This window comes from Heptranchias perlo, chromosome 9 (genome assembly GCF_035084215.1).
Source record: "Heptranchias perlo isolate sHepPer1 chromosome 9, sHepPer1.hap1, whole genome shotgun sequence".
Classification (NCBI taxonomy): Eukaryota; Metazoa; Chordata; class Chondrichthyes; order Hexanchiformes; family Hexanchidae; genus Heptranchias; species Heptranchias perlo.
In genome coordinates, this window is record NC_090333.1 from 52243948 (window position 1) to 52265211 (window position 21264).

A 21264-nucleotide genomic window follows, 5' to 3' on the forward strand; every position below is an offset into this window, starting at 1 on the left:
CTCACATTAAGTGACTCATCCTGGACCTGCCAACTTTCCCTATTTAAAGAACCGCTCTTTTTTTTGCCTGCATTGCTGTTTCAACAAAAACGAAAGCTCTATTTCAATGGATTAGATCCATACGACTCCCCGCTCCAAAACTGTTTCCAATGGCATGAACAAAAGAGGGCAAATACAACACCAGCTCCCTACACATGAACCAGATTTGACCAGCCTTGGGGATAGGAGGAATGAGTTCGGATGAGAAGTAGCTCTTGCAGGAGCGGTGACGCTTGGCTGCCCTCGGGCTATTTTTGCACGATGTGGAGATGCCGGTGATGGACTGGGGTTGACAATTGTAAACAATTTTACAACACCAAGTTATAGTCCAGCAATTTTATTTTAAATTCACAAGCTTTCGGAGGCTACCTCCTTCCTCAGGTGAACGATGTGAAAACGATTTTTTCACATCGTTCACCTGAGGAAGGAGGTAGCCTCCGAAAGCTTGTGAATTTAAAATAAAATTGCTGGACTATAACTTGGTGTTGTAAAATTGTTTACAATTATTTTTGCACGCGCGTTGAATCACAATCTGGAGCACGAGCAGAGGGAGAGTGTGATTCTGCGCGCGATAGCGCACGCACGCAAGCAAACGCCGCCGCCAGGCAGGCAGCGCGCGGAGCGTGTGGTCCCGGGCACGCGCAGCACCAGGCGCAATGGACGGAGCGCGAGCCGTAACGGTTACGTTTAGTTGGGGGGGAGAGAGTGGGATAGACAGAGACAGAGGGAGACCTGGTGTGTGACAAGCAACAAGTTCGCCGCAGGACTCCAGGTAACAGCCCCTACACCGGCAAAATATAATCAGATACTCAGCGGACAACCACTGTATTATGTGTCATTTCAATTTTAATCTTCAAAAAAGAAAGAAGGGTCGGGTAGGGGGAGGTTTGCTGGACCTAAATTTAGTCGTGGTTTTAGGGAGGCCTCGCTTCTCCTGTTCATATACGGTTGTTAACGTTATGTAACATTTTTAATAGTTAGAAGTACAGAGCCGGTGACCTTTTATTGTACTGTACTTGCATGGGAAGCCGGACCGTGAACTGGGCAATTGCATCTGCTGCTGAAGCCCACTTTCCGTTTAATTGCAAATAAATGTGCATGTTTTATAACTGTAGGTTATTCACGCATTTGGTATATTGCAGCTACGGAATTGCAACGATATGAACTTTTCCAGTAGTTTGTGTTGTCCGACCTGCAAATGTTAACTTGATTAGGGAGCAACTGAAACCTTCTTCCCTCCCCCACCCGTTTTATGTAAATGAGTATGGGTGTAGCGATATGAATATCCAAATAACTTTACAAAAACAATTCCTGTTAAGCCCTATGTGCTTTTGTTTTATTTTAAAAAGGGCACTTTATTATAGTAATTGCAAACTGAGCAAACACCAGGGTGAAAAAAATTTCAAGAAGCACTTACATTCACTCAAAGAGTGATCAATACCCGGAGTACTGTTCTGAGGAAGGAAGTGGAGCAAAAATTGGAGTTAATCAAGAGGCAGTTAGATTCTGTGATGTAAATGGGGATTGTTTTCTATAAACGGATGAGCTAGGTGGGCAGAATGCACTCATCTGTGCTGATCTTTGTGGAAGCAGTGCACATAAACTAACCTTATTTGATATTTGCAGTTGGATAATTTGATAATACTTATTCCAAATCTGGTTTCTATGGTTCAGTGGTCATTGGTGGTATTTCAGTGATCTGAGTAGATCTATTAAATATGTCTGATTTAAATGCATGTAATAAAATTGCACAAACCCCAGAGGTAACTGAAACAATGTTATCACTCCAACAAAATGCTTTATTAAGTGCTTCCTTAGAATCAACAAGAATGTGTGTTTACTACCGATTATATATGCAGATTGTTGGTATCCAGTCTTGGATGAGCTGCAATTTCCTCCAGTTAGACATTGGGAAGACTGAAGCCATCGTCTTCAGCCCCTGCTACAAACTCTGCACTCTCACCACAGATTCCATCTCCCTCCCCGGCCATTGTCTCAGGCTGAACCAGATTGTTTGCAATCTCGGTGCCCTATTCTGTCCCAAGCTGAGCTTTCGACCATCAGAAAGACCACCTACTTCCACCTCCATAACATCACCTGCCTTCATCCCTGCCTCAGACCATCTACCATGGAAGCCCTCATCCGTGCCGTCGTCACCTCCAGATATAACTATTCCAGTGTTCTCCTGGCTGGTCTCCCATTCTCCACCCTCCGTGAACGTCAGTTCTTCCTAAATTCATCACCCCTGTCCTTACTGACCTACATTGGTTCCTGTTTCCCCAATGCCTCATTTAAAATTCACATCCTCCTGCTTAAATCCCTACATGGCCTTGCCACTGTCTATTTCTGTAACCTCCTCCTACAACCCTCCCAGAACTATCCAATCCTCAACTATGGCCTTTTGTGAATCGTCCTATAGCCTTCACCCTATCTTTGACAGTCGCGCTTTCAGCTGTCTAGGTCACATGCTCTGGAATTCCCTTCCTAAACCCGTCTACCTCCCTCTCATCATCTAAGGCCCTTCTTAAAACTCACCTCTGACCAAACTTTTGATAACCTCTCCTAATACCTCCTTTGTCTCAGCATCCATTTTGATCTGATTACGCCTTTGTGAAGCGTCTTGGGATGTTTTTCTACATTCAAGATGCTATATAAATGCAAGTTGTTAATTGTTGGTAAACCCTATTTCTTTTTCATTCATTTTGCAGTAATCCCAAATTATACTGCCAGATCTGGCTCTGCTGTGTTGTGGTGATTCAACAACCACCACCCCCCACCCCAACAATGCACATGCCAGACTTGCATTAGGGATGTTGTCTGGAAGCTGGTGACTTTTATGGACTTACCCACTGGTCTAAACTATATTAGACAGAGTTAATGGGCGATTATGATTATGTGTTGGACTTCCAATGCCAGATGCCTCTGGACTGTAGAGATGGTTTTGCTAATTGTCTTATTGAAGTACAATGTTTGTTTCCTCAACGTGTATTGTCAGATGTTGCTACCTTCCTAATTGACTGCGCCATAGTGTTCTGCAAAATAGCTTGGTTTCAATGACTGTGTGTGCATCGGTTAGCTTCGGTTAAATTTCTCTTGTGCTTATTTCCCTTTTATACAATATTGTGTAAGGGTTAGGACTGGAAAGCCCTGATCTCTAAGAAATATTGACTGTCTGGGTTGGGGGTCGTAGGGAAAAGACGTGAGGGTTTTGTGTTTTGTCCCATTCAGAGTAATCTTTGCTTTTGGCCACTGACTCCTGGCCTCTGAAAAACTGTATTGTTTGCTAGCTTGATGCATCTTTCCCTTTGCAATGACCCTTTCTAATCCCCTGCCAATAGTGTTTTGTTTTTTGTTAGTCCTTCTTAACCCTGAGGTCCTAGGTTTTTGATGTTTACCTCAATTTGGCATCTTTAGGTAATTCTAGCATTAATCTTCACATTAAACTAGGTTATTCACTCCTTTACTGGACCTTATAAGTTCCTTTAAGGCAGTGTTGCACTGTTTTGGCAAAATTTCAAGGAATGCCCTGTACAAGGACCACTCTCCAGTAATGTGCCTACACCACTGAGTGTTGGGACATTGTCCACAGTTTTAATATTTACTCTGGTTGCTGGGGTAATCCTGCTTAACAGCAATTCCATGCTATCGTGCTGGAGAACAAGAACAAATGGGAGAACTGTGTTGAATCAAAGCTCAGTCAAGATTTCCCACTGGGGAGTCAGTGATTCTGCCATTGTTTCACATTGTATGCATATCATTTTCTTTTATGTATTTGTATAAAATAGCAAAATTTGAAAATAATCCAAGGTCATTTACTCTCTTTCCTACACTCCATTTCTCTGGCTAAGACAGATTGACTTTTACCTTTCTCCTGATGCCACTATCTCCAATTACAGTATGTTGTGCAGAGTCACATAGCACCATAGCACTTTAACTGGCATAGTTAACATGCGGAAGCAAGGCCTGTTTTGTTCACTGATCAGGTGATAGGTAAATAGCATGCAAGATATCTATTCAGATTAACATTGAGATACCCAGGAGAGTAGGATAATGCAAAAAAAAGTATGTACCAGCTTGCTGGACGGTCTTGTTAAGACTACTGGATCAATTTCTGCAGTGAGAGAATCTAATTTATTTGCTGGTTGAAAATTAACATGGTACAGTAAATAGTATAGATGGGAGCAGAAAGTTGAAAAGAGACATTGTAGATTAAGTGAGTGGACAAAACTGTGGCAGATGGAGTTCAATGTGGGAAAGTGTGAGGTCATCCACTTTGGACCTAAGGGAGAGAGATCAGAATATTTTCTAAATGATGAGCAGAGAGATTTAGGGGTCCAAATAGAGAAATCACTAAAAACTAGTGGAGAGATACAAAAAATAATTTAAAAGGCTAATGGAATGTTGGCCTTTGTCTCAAGAGGGTTGGAAAACAAAGGGATGGAAGTTATGTTACAGGTGTTCAGAACTCTGGTGTGACCCCATCTGGAGTACTTCATTCAGTTCTGAGCACCACACCTCAGGAAGAATGTATTGGCCTTGGAGGGTGCATAGAGTTGCTATGTTCCTATGGAGGCAGTTCCATGGCCATTAATCCATTAGCTAATGTCTTAAAGTAAAAACTGAATTGGTAAAGTCTGTATTACTGCATTTTCTACAGTATTGAATTTGATTAAATATTTTTTTGAAACATTAGAAACAATTTTTGCAATATACAAACATAGCCAGAGTAGGAAAAAAATGTGAGAGCGCTTTGAGGCTTCTCTGACTGGCTTATTATACAAATGTACAACTTGGTGGGATTGAGCTGTACAAATTTTGGTAATCCTTTTTATCAGCTTCAAATATTTAAACTTGCATGATCAGTTTATCCCACTTGCTAATGTCAGGCGCCGTTTGCAATGGCCAAAATATAGCCACATAGGTTCCTTTCTTATACAAACGTGAAAAAATGACGGACTGGAGAAAAAGCAACTGGTACATTAAATCTGTTCCACACAGTTGTGATGCGTGAAGCATCATGATTAGACACCCACTGCCCACCATCAGACATGTAATCTCCTAGGAGAGGTAAAAGAACAGATAAAATCCCATGACAAATTAGGTGGAAAAATCTGGATCATAATAAAGAAGATCTCATTCACTAGATATGGCTGTCTGTTTCCATAGATCAGGTATTTGGTGTTCTTCACCATTCTATAGTAAGATTATGGTTTTATTTACATTAAATATAAGAACTTTTTAAATTCTGATATCCAGACAGGAAAGTGCTTGTGGAGCTGTACTGTTATTGAATTTTCGACAGTAGTAATAGCACCAATACTGTCAGGTCGATGGGGAACACCAGCAGTGACCGCATGGGAGCAGATCGCCATGGAGGGCACAAGTCCCACCGTGCTGACGGCATGGGAAGTTCTCAGTCATCAAAGGAGAACGAACGTCCTAAAATCATGGTGGACAGCACAGACGACCCCAACATCTTTCACACACAAGACTCAAAGGTACAGTATGGAGCTGCGCTCATTGTTTTTAGCCTAGTACATATATAAAGGATATATGAGTTCCTTTCCTACAAACAAGAAAAATTGTTTGTAAGCTGTCTTGCTGAAAGTGGTGGTTTCTAAAGTAACTCTGCTTTTTACCACCAAAGTTCAAGGTGTGGTTCAGTTACCCTTAGACACCAAGCTGTCCACCTTGGCTCAGTGGTAGCACTCTCGCCTCTGTCAAGCCTCACTCCAGATACTTGAGCACATAAGCTAGGCTGACACTTCAGTGCAGTACCGAGGAAGTGCTGCAGTGTCAGTGGTGCCATCTTTTGGATGAGGTGGTAAACTAAGGCCTTGTCTGCCCCCTCACTTGGACATAAAAGATCCCATGGCGCTTTTCAAAGTGCAGGCTATCCTCGCTAATATTTATCCTTCATCTAACACCTTTCTGTGTACAAATTGGCTGCTGCGTTTCCCTACATTACAACAGTGGCTATACTTTAAAAGTATTTAATTGGCTGTGAAGCATTTGGGACATCTTGAGGTCGTGAATGGCACTATATAAATGCAGGTTTTTTCTTCTTTCTATATTGAATAAGGATTCTTAATCATTGTACGTGGTAAAGTAGTTTTAAATATTTTTTGATGTGGGGTTACACTGAGCCTTATGGACCAGGAAAGTACCAGGTTAAATCCCTGGCCTATGATCAGTTAATTAATCTCAGCCAGGGTGGTATTGGGGTTTCTACAATTGTCATTAGTGTCCTATGCTAGGTGATTACAAAATCAACTAGGGCCTTTGCACGCAATTACAACTCATTGACCCTGCGGGAAGTGCATGTCCGTGGGTGCCTGGTGAGGATGAGATCATCTAAGCTGGGTGGTGCCCATGTTCAATCATTCTAGGTTCAGAAATGAAGAATGGCTGCTTGGGCAAGGTACTATAAATGTCCATGGAATTGAAAAACAGTGTGAATTACTAACTTAAGATATTTTTAAACTTAATAGTTCAATTCATATATCTTGAGTAACAGTGGAAATGGTATATAATATATTTTTTAAACTGAACTACTTATATGTAAATAACCAAAGAAACTTGCAGAACGAAACAGATTAGGAAAACCATAGTCTATTGTACGCTAACTGACAAGTAAAAGTCCTATTTGTAAAGTGGTAGCATAGATAGAGGGAAGGCTGAACGATATAAATCAAAGAGTATGAGTAAATGGATGTTTCTCAGATGGGCAAGATGTACCATGTGACTTGAAAATGAGACAATCATGACATTTAAGGATATATTTATACTGCCAGCTTAGCATTGGTGCAAAGCTGTTCCTGCGTCTGGGCCCCCTCAGGAGTGGGAGCCCTTGAGAGGATAGTCTCACACCATTTTGGTTTAACACCACATGGAGTTTAAATTCAACATGGTGTCAAACTTGGTTTGCAGATTTCTCAGGAGGTCCCGTAGACCCCCTTGACAGTTTGTAAACCTACCTAACCTTAATTTACATGTTTTTTTAAACAGAGTACGATTTCTCCCATCCCCACTCTTCTAATATTAAAATTTCTAATTTTTACAAGACAACCCTGTTTGTGCATGCATCCAGGTATGCACCAAGTTCTTTCCTAAAAAGGACAGTTGAAGTTAGGAACCAAGCAGTGTAAACTGGGTTCTGCCTGGCTGGAACCCAACATGCACCATATTTAGAAATTAGATAAACATTTGAAGAAGAAAAATATTGAAGGACACAGGGCAAGAGCAACAAGATGTGAGTACAATGGGTAGCTCCAATGCAGAGCTAATGTCAGAAACACGGTTGGGCAAAAGGGCAGCCGTCTAAATTAACACTGTTGGCTGGCATTCTAACCTAACTCTCTAAAAAGAAAATCCAAAGCTCTACTGCTACCGTGAAACTGTATAGAAATTGTTATTCTAAATGCTGTTTACTTCACACATGTAACTTTTCCCCAGTGTTACCTTCTCACTTATGTTTCGATATTTTAGCCTCTCACCGATAAGGAATTTGTGACCTGGCATCCTGATGTGGATGAGCCTGTAAAATTGCCTAAGCAAGCTCGTCCTACAGTCATCCGTTGGATAGGTGGAGGAAAAGAAGTGTTCATATCTGGATCCTTCAACAACTGGCATACCAAGATCCCACTTATTAAAAGGTAAAATATATGCTGTTTTTACAACTAGCTGAGAATCCATCTAGTAGTACAAATCCATACTCAGATTCTTGTACAGGAGGGAAGGTTTCCATATCAAAGTTCTGTTTGGTTTTGTTTTAATTTTGGTTAGCTGGATACCTGGCTTATTTGGAAATCCATCACCATGTTTGAGTCTCCAAACAAAACTATTGAGAAACCCACATAAATTGAGTTTCCATTGGCAGAGTACATTTCTCACCCTGTAGGGATACACCCCAGTTATCTATGTCTAGAAATCCTGGGTGAAAGTTGCCTATAGCCAAAACCTAAGGTGCCCCAAGTCTGCATAGAGATGTTGCTAAACCATAACACCTCACAGCTTACTAGTGCAGAGCACTGGTAATTTTTCTGCTTGTCCAGCTAGGATCACCCCACTTATTAGGGTAGGGTTATCTGGAACTGAGTGGGAAGAATCATAGTTGTGTTGGATCTCTCTCATCCATGAGCCATACTGGCTGGTCAGTAATCAACAGTGCATTATTAATACTGTGGATCACTGGGTGGTCATTAGACAACTGATGTGCATAGGTTTGAGTCCTTGCTAGGTAGGCAGCAGGTGCCAGATATCCTCCCCAATAACATGATGAGCAACATAACCCCCCCCCCCCCCGCCCCATAAAATGTATGAATACATTGCAAACATCCTTTTGAAATAAATGGACATATTTTATACCTACTTAAATGAAGGTTGAAGGCATGGAGTTTCAGCAGCAACCCAGTCAAGGTAGGCACTGAACCTTGGATATATGAGTGCATGTTCACATATCTGAGCTGCAGATGACTCCTTCCAGCCTATTGTCCCAAGCCTTAGAGTTTCCTCCTCAGCTTTTTGACAGGTACCTGCCTTCATCGTGGTAGAAGGACCTATACAGGACAGCTTGTGATACACTAGCCACTTTGAAGTTCAAGATCTCAAAGTTCACTCTTGTATGTGACATCCTAAGACCTGCTCAGTTTCAATTGATGAGAAATTTTCTCTTTTTATATGAATTTCTAAATAGACCAACTAGTGCAACAAATTTAAAACTGGGCTTCTAGTAATATGTCTGCATGTAGAGAGAGGTAGGAAAGTTTGTCTAGAGTGTAGACGTCCAGTTGAAAGGAGGATGACATGTCTTGTTCTATCGATTGCTTGTAGGAAATCTCCTGTTAGGACAAAACTGGATTGTTTCCTTAGATAATGCATGTGAGTTTCCTACTTCAAGAAGAATCAAACTTGTCTGCAATACTTGCCCCACCAAGGTGTGTTCCACTAGCAAGGCTCTTGCCTACTGATGCACCTTTGCTTTGTCCAGGAGGTGTAATGATCTGCTTTAAATCCAATATATCAGTAGCAGCTCTAATGTCTTTGAATCCTGATTTGATTGACAGTCTGTCTCCAGAGGCAGCACAGGCTGGGAATAAGTATAACAGTGGCTGGCAATTGCATTAGTTCACATGATTTAGCCACTTAGCTCCATGTCACTGTGATGAGCCAGAATTCCATGGTATCTAAAAACCCATGTATAGTAATATCACCTAGGCGAAATAATACTGAGAAAAAGGACTTTAAGGAATCTGAAACTCTTGTTACATTAAACTGAGCAAACCATTTTAAAGTATATCAGAATTGAGGGCTATTATTTTTAATATGCTGACTTACTAATTTTTGCTTCCCTATAATTTTACTCATTACAATAAGTGTCTTGTAGTATTTCGCCGGAACTATATGGTCTGTCCGCTTGCTGTTTCCCATTGATTTGGAACGATCTGGTGGCGACGTTGGGCAGGTTGTACTATTTCTGGTGCATACTCCAATGGTATATGTGCATTGTTTATCAGGTGGCACTATCTCATATACTTCCAGCACAAGATCAAGTTTCAGTCATTAGGAACTGTGTGCTTGCCTATGGAACCTTGCTTTTTCCATTAACCATGAATAAAAAGTATTGGGAAGAAACCCAAATTGTAACACTGTGCACTAGGATTTCTTGTTAACAACTGCTTAATCCACAACCTCGCATAAGGGACTCTGGATATGAGGCTGCCTTCTCCACCAAGCTGTAATCTGGAGGTAAATCGTGATGGAAAATGGCAACCCTGTGCCACAATGGCCAATGGTGAGAAACTGAGTGGTGTATTTTCAGCTCAGAATTGCACCTCTGTAAAGGAGTCAATGCCATCAGGAGGGGAAGGGAGAAAATTGAGAAGACAAAAAGATCAGAAAGAAAATTTTAAGATAATTGTGTTTGGATAATCAACTCTTAGATGGTATAACTTAGCATTTCTATCTTTTTACAGCCATAATGACTTTGTTGCTATCCTTGATCTACCAGAAGGAGAACACCAATACAAGTTCTTTGTAGATGGGCAGTGGGCTCATGATCCTTCAGAGGTAAGTACTCATTTAACTTTTTATTAAGCGTGGAGCTTTATAAATCTTGTATTTGTAACCTACAATACTATAGGTAGGGCGAAAGAAAGCCAATTAGTGAAAGGCATTCATATTACATGCATATTGTAGATTGGGTATTTTTTTTCTTGTCAATTCTCTGAGTCGTGATGAATGTCAGCTGGTTATTTGATCATGACATCCACATGCGTGCACTTTCAGCAGGGATCGCTGTATAGCATCAGGAGTAGGAACCCTAGTGGATTTTTTCCTTCCCTGCTGAGGGGCGCTGAGGCCAGTAGAAGCAATCTTAGTACTGCCAGTTGAGATCACCTAACTCAACTTCGACCCAGGATCGGACATGGTACATTTTGGTTTGAATGGCTCAGCTAACCACTGGATAAAACTTGAAAAGCCATCAGGAGAAACTCTGAGGAATATTTACTCTTAAATATAATTAAGTTGGGCAAATATCAAAAGTCAAGAGAAATCTCTTTATAGTATTTTTAAAATAGCATATACTAGGCTAGATTTTGCTCAAATGAGACTTCTTGAAGCTTGAAGTCTTCTAAACTTGCAAAATATACAATGTCAGGAGCCATTATCTACAGCCAAGGACAGTTAATTTGATGAAGAAGCGGCCTCATAATTATCTTTTGCCTTTCTTGTTTCATGTTGACACCAGCCCAATCCTAATGCTTCCCCTTAATCCAGTATTGCTAAGTAAAACCAATACTGGATCATTGAGAGTGGTAACTTCCACAGTAGATAGTTTAAGTTATGCCACCTAAAATTCACAAAGCCTTGGATAGAAACTTGGTGTGTGTTTAAAAGTTTCCTTCTCTTACTGGGCATTTTTAGATGAACTCTCTGCACACTGTCTTGGTATAACCTGCAAGATTCTTGTAGTCTTTTACTTGCAGGATTTTCACCCCTCATTGGTTGGGAGGGAGGCATGATCAAGGCTCTGAATCATTGTTTCCATAGCTGTTGTCACCATTGTTTTGTGTTATGCCTGCAGGAGATATTATCAGGCAGGAAAGCTGAACATTGTCTGATTTACTTTGAGTTGAGAAGTTTCACTTCAGCTTCCAGTTGACCTTGCCCAGAACTGATATAGTTCATTACATTTATGGGCATTCTTGTCAAAAATGTGCATCCGTTTCCAGGTCTCAACTTGACCTAGTGCTGTACTCCTCCAGCACCTTTTTCTTGCTTGAACACTTCACTTTCCACCATCTTTCCCACGTCGTGGCTGTACCTGAATACTATTTTCATTTCTGGTCACCGAGGCACACTGGAGATATTCAAGCTGTGGCAGTGGTATAGAGAAGAGCCGCGGGGTTGATACCTATTGCCAGATGAATGAGTTATGAAAAAAGGTTAGAAAAGCCCTCATCCACATCTTTTACACCCTGAAGATTTATTTCTTTGATGCTATGCATCCTCCTGCCTCCACTTCAGCTCATCCCACATGCCCATCACTCCTTCTCTTCGTGTTTGAGATGTTTTCCATTCATATAAATGATTTGGATATAGGCACAAGAGGAATATCATCTAGGTTTGCTGATAATACCAAACTAGGGGGCATGGCAACTGTGATGAAGAGTGCAAGCTATTACAAGAGGACATAGGCAGGTTGGTAGAGAGGGCAGATACATGTAGACCCAGTTCAGCGCAGAGAAATGTTAGGCCGTACTTTTTGGGAAATATGCCCCAATTGATAAAACTCCTTAACAGAGTGAAAGATCAGAGATCTATGGGTGCAGGTGTATAGATCTTTAAAGATAAGAGCATAGGCAGAAAGTGTTTAATAAAAAAGACAATGGGATTCTGAGTTTTATACTTAAGACCATTGCATATAAAAGCAATGAAGTCACGTTGAATTTGTACAAGACATCGGATAGGCCACAATTGGAGTATTGCATGCAGTTTTGGGCACTCCATTATAGGAAGGGTATTACAGTCATGGAAAAGGTACAGTGAAGATTCACTTGGATGATAAAATTATACCAGGAATGAGAGATTATAATTAGGCAGAAAGGTTTTAAAAATTGGGAGTTTTTTTCTTCATTGGAACAGAAAAGATTAAGGGGGTTCTAATAAAGATTTTGAGATGGCAAACAGTGCAAGATTGTTTCTGTTGGTTGATGAATTTGCAAAAGGAGCATACCTCAGGATTATTATTAGAAGAATGAATGGGGAGTTAGAAGACATTCTTTCACATAGTTATTAGAACACAGAATACTTTATCACAAGTAGCAATTGAAGCAGAGAAAGCATTTAAAAGAGAATTGGATAAATATTTCAAAATAGAGAATGTAAAAGCATATGGGGAAATCACAGTTGAAGAGCTAGCACAGGCATGATGGGCCAAATGACCTGTGCAATAAATCTTATCTTTTATTTAAGGAGCAATATATAAATGTAAGTTGTTGGGAAATAAGGGGAAGAGGAATCTGACATAAAATGATCTTCCATGAAAATCGTTAGTAAAAGGTAAAAGATTTATACAATATGAAGAGAACTGAGAGCATACAAATGTATTTTGACTATAAAGAAATGCAGTACTCTCTTTCTCTGTTTTTTTCTCTTAGCCAGTGACGACCAGTCAGCTTGGGACAATCAACAACATCATTGAAGTGAAGAAATCTGACTTTGAGGTGTTTGATGCCCTTAAACTGGACTCGCTGGAGTGTTCAGATACCTCTGGTGAGGAGTGTACAGCTGTAGATGGTACAATCTGTTCAAAATGAAAATCACAATTGATTAAAGTCAACTTATTAAAGAAAAAATAATCTAGAGGAAAATAAATATATATGGGGGCAGGTGGATGAAAGTGGACTTAATAAAATATAATTTCATTAGCTTCGAGTACAATGTATGACAAGCATTTTGAGGCAACCAAAAGCTCCCTCCCTTCATCAAGATACTGAACCATGCTGGTCTATTATTTCATTGGTTTTGGCCACCCTGCAGCATCTCACCTATGTGGTAATTGTTCTTGTGTGACCGTGAGCAACGAGTGTGAACAGATTATTTGGTCTTTGAGATAGCCCAGTCCTGTACTCACCTGATAGCTATTTGTGCCGTTTGTAGCCGTTACTTGATACTAATCAGGAGCAGGAACACAGGACAATGTGTTTTATTGTGTTTAAAAAGTACCCTTACAGGCCATACAGGTGAAATCCCATAATATTACACAAACATAATTTTTAAAAAATTAGTTCATGGGATGTGGGCGTTGCTGGCAAGGCCAGCATTTATTGCCCATCCCTAATTGCCGTTGAGAAGGTGGTGGTGAGCCGCCTTCTTGAACCACTGCAGTCTGTGTGGTGAAGGTTCTCCCACAGTGCTGTTAGGAAGGGAGTTCCAGGATTTTGACCCAGCGACGACAAAGGAACGGCGATATATTTCCAAGTCGGGATGATGTGTGACTTGGAGGGGAACATGCAGGTGTTGTTCCCATGTGCCTGCTGCCCTTGTCGATCTAGGTGGTAGAGGTCGCAGGTTTGGGAGGTGCTGTCGCAGAAGCCTTGGCGAGTTGCTGCAGTGCATCCTGTGGATGGTACACATTGTAGCCACGGTGCGCCGGTGGTGAAGGGAATGAATGTTTAGGGTGGAGGACGGGGTGCCAATCATGCGGGCTGCTTTGTCCTGGATGGTGTCAAGCTTCTTGAATGTTGTTGGAGCTGCACTCATCCAGGCAAGTGGAGAGTATTCCATCACACTCCTGACTTGTGCCTTGTGGATGGTGGAAAGGCTTTGGGGAATCAGGAGGTTAGTCACTCGCCGCAGAATACCCAGCCTCTGACCTGCTCTTATAGCCACAGTATTTATGTGGCTGGTCCAGTTAAGTTTCTGCTCAATAGTGACCCCCAGGATGTTGATGGTGGGGGATTCGGTGATGGTAATGCCGTTGAATGTCAAGGGGAGGTGGTTGGACCCTCTCTTGTTGGAGATGGTCATTGCCTGGCACTTGTCTGGCGCGAATGTTACTTGTCACTTATCAGCCCAAGCCTGGATGTTGACCGGGTCTTGCTGCATGCGGGCACGCACAGCTTCATTATCTGAGGGGTTGCGAATGGAACTGAACACTGCAATCATCAGCGAACATCCCCATTTCTGACCTTATGATGGAGGGAAGGTCATTGATGAAGCAGCTGAAGATGGTTGGGCCTAGGACACTGCCCTGAGGAACTCCTGCAGCAATATCCTGGGGCTGAGATGATTGGCCTCCAACAACTACTACCATCTTTCTTTGTGCTTGGTATGACTCCAGCCACTGGAGAGTATTCCCCCTGATTCACTTTTACTAGGGCTCCTTGATGCCACACTCAGTCAAATGCTGCCTTGATGTCAATGGCAGTCACTCTCACCTCTGGAATTCAGCTCTTTTGTCCATGTTTGGACCAAGGCTGTAATGAGGTCTGGAGCCAAGTGGTCCTGACGGAACCCAAACTGAGCGTCGGTGAGCAGGTTATTGGTGAGTAAGTGCCGCTTGATAGGATTGTCGATGACATCTTCCATCACTTTGCTGATGATTGAGAGTAGACTGATGTGGCGGTAATTGGCCGGATTGGATTTGTCTTGCTTTTTGTGGACAGGACATCTCTGGGCAATTTTCCACATTGTCGGGTAGATGCCAGTGTTGTAACTGTACTGGAACAACTTGGCTAGAGGCGCGGCTAGTTCTGGAGCACAAGTCTTCAGCACTACAGCTGGGATGTTGTCGGGGCTCATAGTCTTTGTTGTATCCAGTGCACTCAGCCGTTCCTTGATATCACGTGGAGTGAATCGAATTGGCTGAAGACTGGCTTCTGTGACGGTGGGGATATCTGGCTGCAAACACTTCAGCCTTGTCTTTTGCACTCACGTGCTGGACTCTGCCATCATTGAGGAGGGGGATGTTCATGGAGCCTCCTCCTCCCGTTAGTTGTTTAATTGTCCACCACCATTCATGACTGGATGTGGCAGGACTGCAGAGCTTTGATCTGATCCGTTGGTTGTGGAATCGCTTGGCTCTGTCGATAGCATGTTGCTTCCGCTGTTTAGCATGCATGTAGTCCTGTGTTGTAGCTTTACCAGGTTGGCACCTCATTTTTAAGTACGCCTGGTACTGCTCCTGGCATGCTCTTTTACACTCCTCATTGAACCAGGGTTGATCCCCTGGCTTGTTGGTAATGGTAGAGTGAGGAATATGCCGGGCCATGAGGTTACAGATTGTGCTGGAATACAATTCTGCTGCTGCTGATGGCCCACAGCGCCTCATGGATGCCCAGTTTTGAGCTGCTAGATCTGTTCTGAATCTATCCCATTTAGCACGGTGGTAGTGCCACACAACATGTTGGTCCTCAGTGTTAAATCGAGACTTCGTCTCCACAAGGAATGTTGAAGACTCCCAGGGTCACTCCCTCCTGACTGTATATCACTGTACCGCCACCTCTGGTGGGTCTGTCCTGCCGGTGGAACAGGACATATCCTGGGATGGTGATGGAAGAGTCTGGGACTTGGGCTGAAAGGTGTGATTCTGTGAGTATGGCTATGTCAGGCTGTTGTTTGACTAGCCTATGGTAAAGCTCTCCCAATTTTGGCACAAGTCCCCAGGTGTTCGTGAGGAGGACTTTGCAGGGTCTACTGGGCTTAGTTTGCCTTTGCGTGTCCGGTGCCTAGTGGTCCGATGCCGGATGGCCTTTCCGGTTTTATGCTTATGACTTTTTGTAGCGAAATTGTACAACTGAGTGGCTGCTAGGCCAATACAGAGGGCGATTAAGAATCAACCACTTTGCTGTAGGTCTGGAGTCACATATAGGCCAGACAGGGTAAGGACAGCAGGTTTCCTTCCCTAAAGGACATTAGCGAACCAGATGGGTTTTTACAACAATCCGGTAGTTTCATGGTGACCATTACTGATGCTAGTTTTTTAAAATTTATTTAATTAATTGAATTTAATCCCCAGCTGCCGTGGCGGGATTTGAACTCATGACTCCAGATTATTAGTCCAGTAACATAACCACTATGCTATCGTACCCATTTAATTGATTGATTTATGAAGCGATGAACTCAATAGGACTTAATACAGTGCTAGTGCTTTTCCATTCTGTTTTCAAAACAGAAGTATGTCATTTTTTCATCTTGGAGACTGCAGAGACTTGATACTAATCAGGAGCAAGAACACTGGCCAATGTGTTTCATTCCCAATGATGCTGGGGCAAATTATAGCAGTTAGACTAAGAACGATGGCCTAGAGTTTCTGTTTTGGGCACAATTGGCAATTGGGCGCACATTGCGCCAGTTAGGTTACGGTTCGAATTTCCGCTAAAAGTATTTGCATAATCACAAACATAAAATCTTCTATGAACCAGTGCAATTCAGCAGTTTAATGGAGTGTAATCATTTTTTTATCTTTTACAATAAAAAATATTCATTGATGTATTTAAGAGTGGTAACCTGGGGGTGCAGTTTTATTAATACAGCTGAAAATGGGGTTTATCGCAAAAAATAAGCATTTTTAATAAGTGTCTAGTCCTCAACTTTTGAGTAACTTGATTTAAAATCACTGAAAATGACTTTTAAAAAAACTACACTGAACCATGTACTACTTTCATTGGTGTACACTAGTCAGTTTCTTAGTAAATTAAATACTTTTAATACATAAAAACGTGCCTACTAATGCCTTTGCGCCATAGAAAATTAGCTTAATTTAAAGACCCTACTCAAAATGGTCACAGACAGGCGCAATCGGTAGAAACTTGCCATCCTCGTTATTTTGATCAGGGGAGCATTGCTGCCAGTTTTCTGGGTGGGGCCGGCTTCAGCAAAATGATTTTTAAACCAATGCAAAAGATCGCAGAAACTCGAATTATGCCCAGGCTGGATTGCGCTGATAAAACCAACGCAAATCAAGTGGAAATTCTACCCCAATACCTTGTCGCAGACCAGATGGAACCTAAAATCTTCCTGGTCTGCATGTCTCAGTACTGCACCACATAGTACATTCACCCTACACTCAATTTTAGACTTCTAGTGACATTTATAAACTGCAGGAATATTTTTATGGAATTTACACCCTGTTTATTAATTCCTTTCCTAGCAACTGTTATAACACAAAGCATTGTTTGATTGTTGTATGTATAAGCTAGTAAAAATAGGCTTTTGAGATGAAGATAGTATTTTTACTCAATTTGTGTGGTCATTTTACGAGAGGAAAACCAGAGCGATCTGTTATAGCTCATACCATCCAAACATTTTATTTGTACATTTTTCAATAGTACTGCCAGGTGATAGGTGTGAAATTTCAGGTAACTTATGATTTTTGCACTTTACTTGATTTGGGAGGGAAAGTCACAATTGAAAAATTGGATGCATGCACAAAGTATGTGTGATTCTGATGTTGATGTGGCTTGCTAAACACTATAGTGAAAGCTGGCTTGTGTGCAGTACCCTTGGTGTTGAGACACTCCATGTAAACTGAGCAGTGGTACATGGTGGGAATGTCTACCTGAATATTAACATCAGCCCACGGTAGACCAATCTGTTTGAATTCTGAAAAATGGTAGCAACAATTGGGAGACCAGCCACAGATAAGACTGATGCAAATGATGTGCCTTTCAGAAGACCCTGAGATAGTTAAGAATAATGCTACAGAAAACACCCTGCATCATAGTTTTGAATGTAGATAGTTCTTTCAGTAACTGTAGAATTGGTTATTTTGAGCTCCTATAGGGGTAAAGGTGCAATGCTAATCCATACAGTGAAAAAGGTCCCAGGTTTGATACCTGGTCTGTCCTGAGTTAGCTGATCTCAGCCAGGCCAGCAATTGGACTGCTAGAATTGACATCAGCACCCCTGAGCTAGAGAGGGGGAGAAAGCAGGGATTCTGCTCTAGTGACCCCTGCTGGTGGATATCAGTTGAGAACAGTATTGGTCTTGGCCCTAATACCCTCCACAGTTAAATAGCCTGCCAATACACATTGTTTAGACTCGTACATGAAGAATGGGCATTTGGGCAAGGGACTGGAGGGCAGCCAGTGACTGTGAAGCTGTAATTCAGCAGAGTCAGTGGCCTCGGGAAAATTGGTAAAGATATTTTATACCTTACAAATGTGATTATTTTGTCTTGTATATGACAATTTCCAAATTCTGAATTAGAAGGATACAGTAGCTACATTTATATGTGTGGGAGAGGGGGAAGAGCAGAAGAGATTCAGGGACTGAATTCAGCTTAAGATTTGCAATATGGAACAGGATTCAAACTGGGATGGAGTGTTTGAGAAGATGCCAAAGTCTGACCTGAGTGGGATCAGTTATGTACATAAGTTTTTTTTAATTTCATTAATTGTTTATACTCTATTCTGTTTGTTTTAGACTTGTCGAGCTCCCCTCCAGGACCATACCTTCAGGAGATGTATGTACTGAGGCCTGAAGAACGCTTTAAGGCACCTCCCATTTTACCTCCACATTTACTCCAGGTCATTCTCAACAAGGACACACACGTTTCTGTAAGTTCATTAAAATTGCTACGCTGACAGAGCTGCAACCAAATCTGTCAGTTCATCCATTTCATCTGGGCTTTGAGGTCCCTGCATTATTCCAAATGCTTACAATTTATATATAATTTTAAATCTTCAGAATTCTGTAATAGTACATATAAGGCTGAGGCAGGAATCTAAACTGTTTTTATTTGCATTTGTCAAGTGTTTATATGAAATAAAGAACACATTTTGTTTTTTCGTAAATAAACTCCAACTTTAAATCCTCTCAATGAAAGATCAAAGGTACATTCTACTGTTTAAAAAGTAGGTGTTTCAAATGCTGGTTTCCCCGTTCCTTATCTGACCTTTTGTTTTCAGATGGTTCTGATATTCCTAGGTAATATCAACATTGAAGACACTCAGCAGTTGTTATTGGAGGCAGGCTCAGGTGACTTGAAGGGTTCTGTGTTACATACATGCATGTTAAGTTTAGTCCAAGATGTAAACTAATAAATTATCAGATATAAGACAATCTAAAATAATACTGCAAATTATTTGCCTGTAGTTTGACTTATTTTTTTAAAAATGACCAGCACCGTATATTGCATTTATGTAGACCCACTTTGTGCCAGGCTGATAAGTATCTGAGAGTGGTTTGAGAGACTTATGTGAATTTGGAAATTATGGTGTGAGCCTGCATCATACCATTGTGGAGTAGTGCATTGGAGCTTCATTAGCTTTGCTGGTACAGTGCATTTCTCTGGTCATGTATCTATTATTGGTAAAAATTCTAAGTTTTCCAGTAATAGATTTTGGAGAAAGCTCCACTGATGGCTCAGAATAGATACACCATCTCACGTGATACTGCTTGATAGGGAACAGAATGGTCTCTGATTCAATTCTTGGTCTGTGCTGAGTAAATTGGTCTTATTTGGCCTTAGTTTTCCTTAGGCAAAGGTGAGGGGAATGTCAGCTAGGATTACTGCTGCTCATTGTTATCCAGTGATCCCTGTTGGAAAATGAGCATATATGGATTTTGGTTGAGAATAGAAATGGTTTGGCTGAAATGCTTCCACACCCCAACAAATAGCCTGCCAGGCTCACAGATTAAGCAGGGCCATGTGGTGAGGCTCTGGAGAGCTGCAGTTTTCGGTGGAATTGTATTCCAGTAAGAGTCAAGTGTTTTCAGAAAAAAATGGGGGATAAATATGGGTAGGAATTTATTTTTAACAGAGTAATACATTTTGACATTCTTTACACTGCATCAATAAAGGTGCTGGATAAAATGATAGAAGTGGCAACTTTCCATAAAGATCATAATTGGGAGCACTGTTCTGAGCTAGATGTAATGCATGATGAAGGCAATTAATTTGAATTAATGAATCAATTGGATTAATTGGATTGCCTCATGGAGGCAATCAATTGACATTGGCCACAGAGGAGTATTCTTGTTTCTTACCCTTTCCTCCCATAAGCATAAGCAATTTCCAATTTTATAAAATGTGGACATTGAAATTTATTCTATGTTAGCCTGCTATGCCTAAACTTTAAGGATAAGAAAAGTTAAGTATGAGAAAAGGCCATTCTGGTTTTCAAACACACCCGGCCTAGCATCGAACTACATTCTGAATGCCCCTACTATATTTGACACTATTACCTTTATCTCTTGGGTTATTCCAAATGTTTACCACCCTTTGAATACAGAAGTTTTTTTTTTCTCATATCTTTTAAATTAACTTTTTTTCTAATTTGTACTGGCTTGTCATAACCTGAGGTTCATTGAGGTTCATCCCTTAACCACATTTTCTTTAAACTAGAGCTAAAACTGTTTTTAATCTTTTCATCTCTATAATACTTGGGATCATTCTTGTTACTCTTTTCTGCATCTTGCAATCCATGTATATCCCTTTTGAAGCTTGGTGACCAAAATTATTCACAGTGCTCCAAGTGACGTCTGACCAGTGTATTATAAAGCCTCAGCACAACTTGTGTAGATTTGTACTGTACTAGCTATGTATCCTATCCCATTTGCTTTTCTAATTGTCTCCACATATAAAGTGATGAGTTTACTATTACTTCCAGATACTTTTCAAATTCTCCCTGTGCTAATTCTATCCCCTTCACAGAATACATCTTTCGGATGAGATGTTAAACCGAGGCCCCATCAGCCTTCTTGTGGATGTTATGATAATTCGAAGAAGAGGAGAGTTCGCCCAGTGTCCTGGCTAACATTTATCCCTCAACCAACATGACTTTAAAAAAAAATAGATTATCTGATCATTTATCTCATTGCTGTTTATGGGACCTTGCTGTGTGCAAAATGGCTCTGTTTCCCTACATTACAACAGTGACTACAATTCAACAATACTTAATTGGCTGTGAGCGTTTGGTACAGCCGGAGGTTGTGAAAGGTGCTATAGAAATCCAAGTTGTTCTTATACTTATGTTGCTCATTTTTTCTCCCAATTTGCAATACTTCACATTTATATCTATTACATGTCAGTTGTCTGCCCAATAGCATAACCAACCTAAATCCTTCTGCAATCCAATAACTGTATCCTTTGTCCATAGTGCTCTCCCTATTTTAGTGTCCTCTGCAAATTTAACAAGCTTATATTTGAATTCTGCATCCAAGCAATTTATGTAGATATGAAAGCACAAGAGCTCTCCAGTGCTGCACTCAACA

At 41.1% G+C, this 21264-nt stretch overlaps 1 protein-coding gene across 2 annotated transcripts in view; it reads left to right on the plus strand.

Moving 5' to 3' along the window:
* Positions 1–702: 702 nt before the first annotated feature.
* The window catches only part of LOC137325388 (5'-AMP-activated protein kinase subunit beta-2-like), a 31253-nt gene continuing 10691 nt past the window's right edge, over positions 703–21264 (plus strand). The window contains exons 1-6 of one of the 2 annotated variants that reach the window (XM_067990430.1): positions 703–811; positions 5296–5537; positions 7528–7694; positions 10014–10107; positions 12702–12816; positions 18472–18605. In XM_067990430.1, the coding sequence (XP_067846531.1) occupies positions 5370–5537; positions 7528–7694; positions 10014–10107; positions 12702–12816; positions 18472–18605 (678 nt within the window). In that variant the 5' untranslated portion in view covers positions 703–811; positions 5296–5369. The remainder of the gene's footprint in view (positions 812–5295; positions 5538–7527; positions 7695–10013; positions 10108–12701; positions 12817–18471; positions 18606–21264) is intronic. The other variant, XM_067990431.1, reaches the window with a different exon arrangement.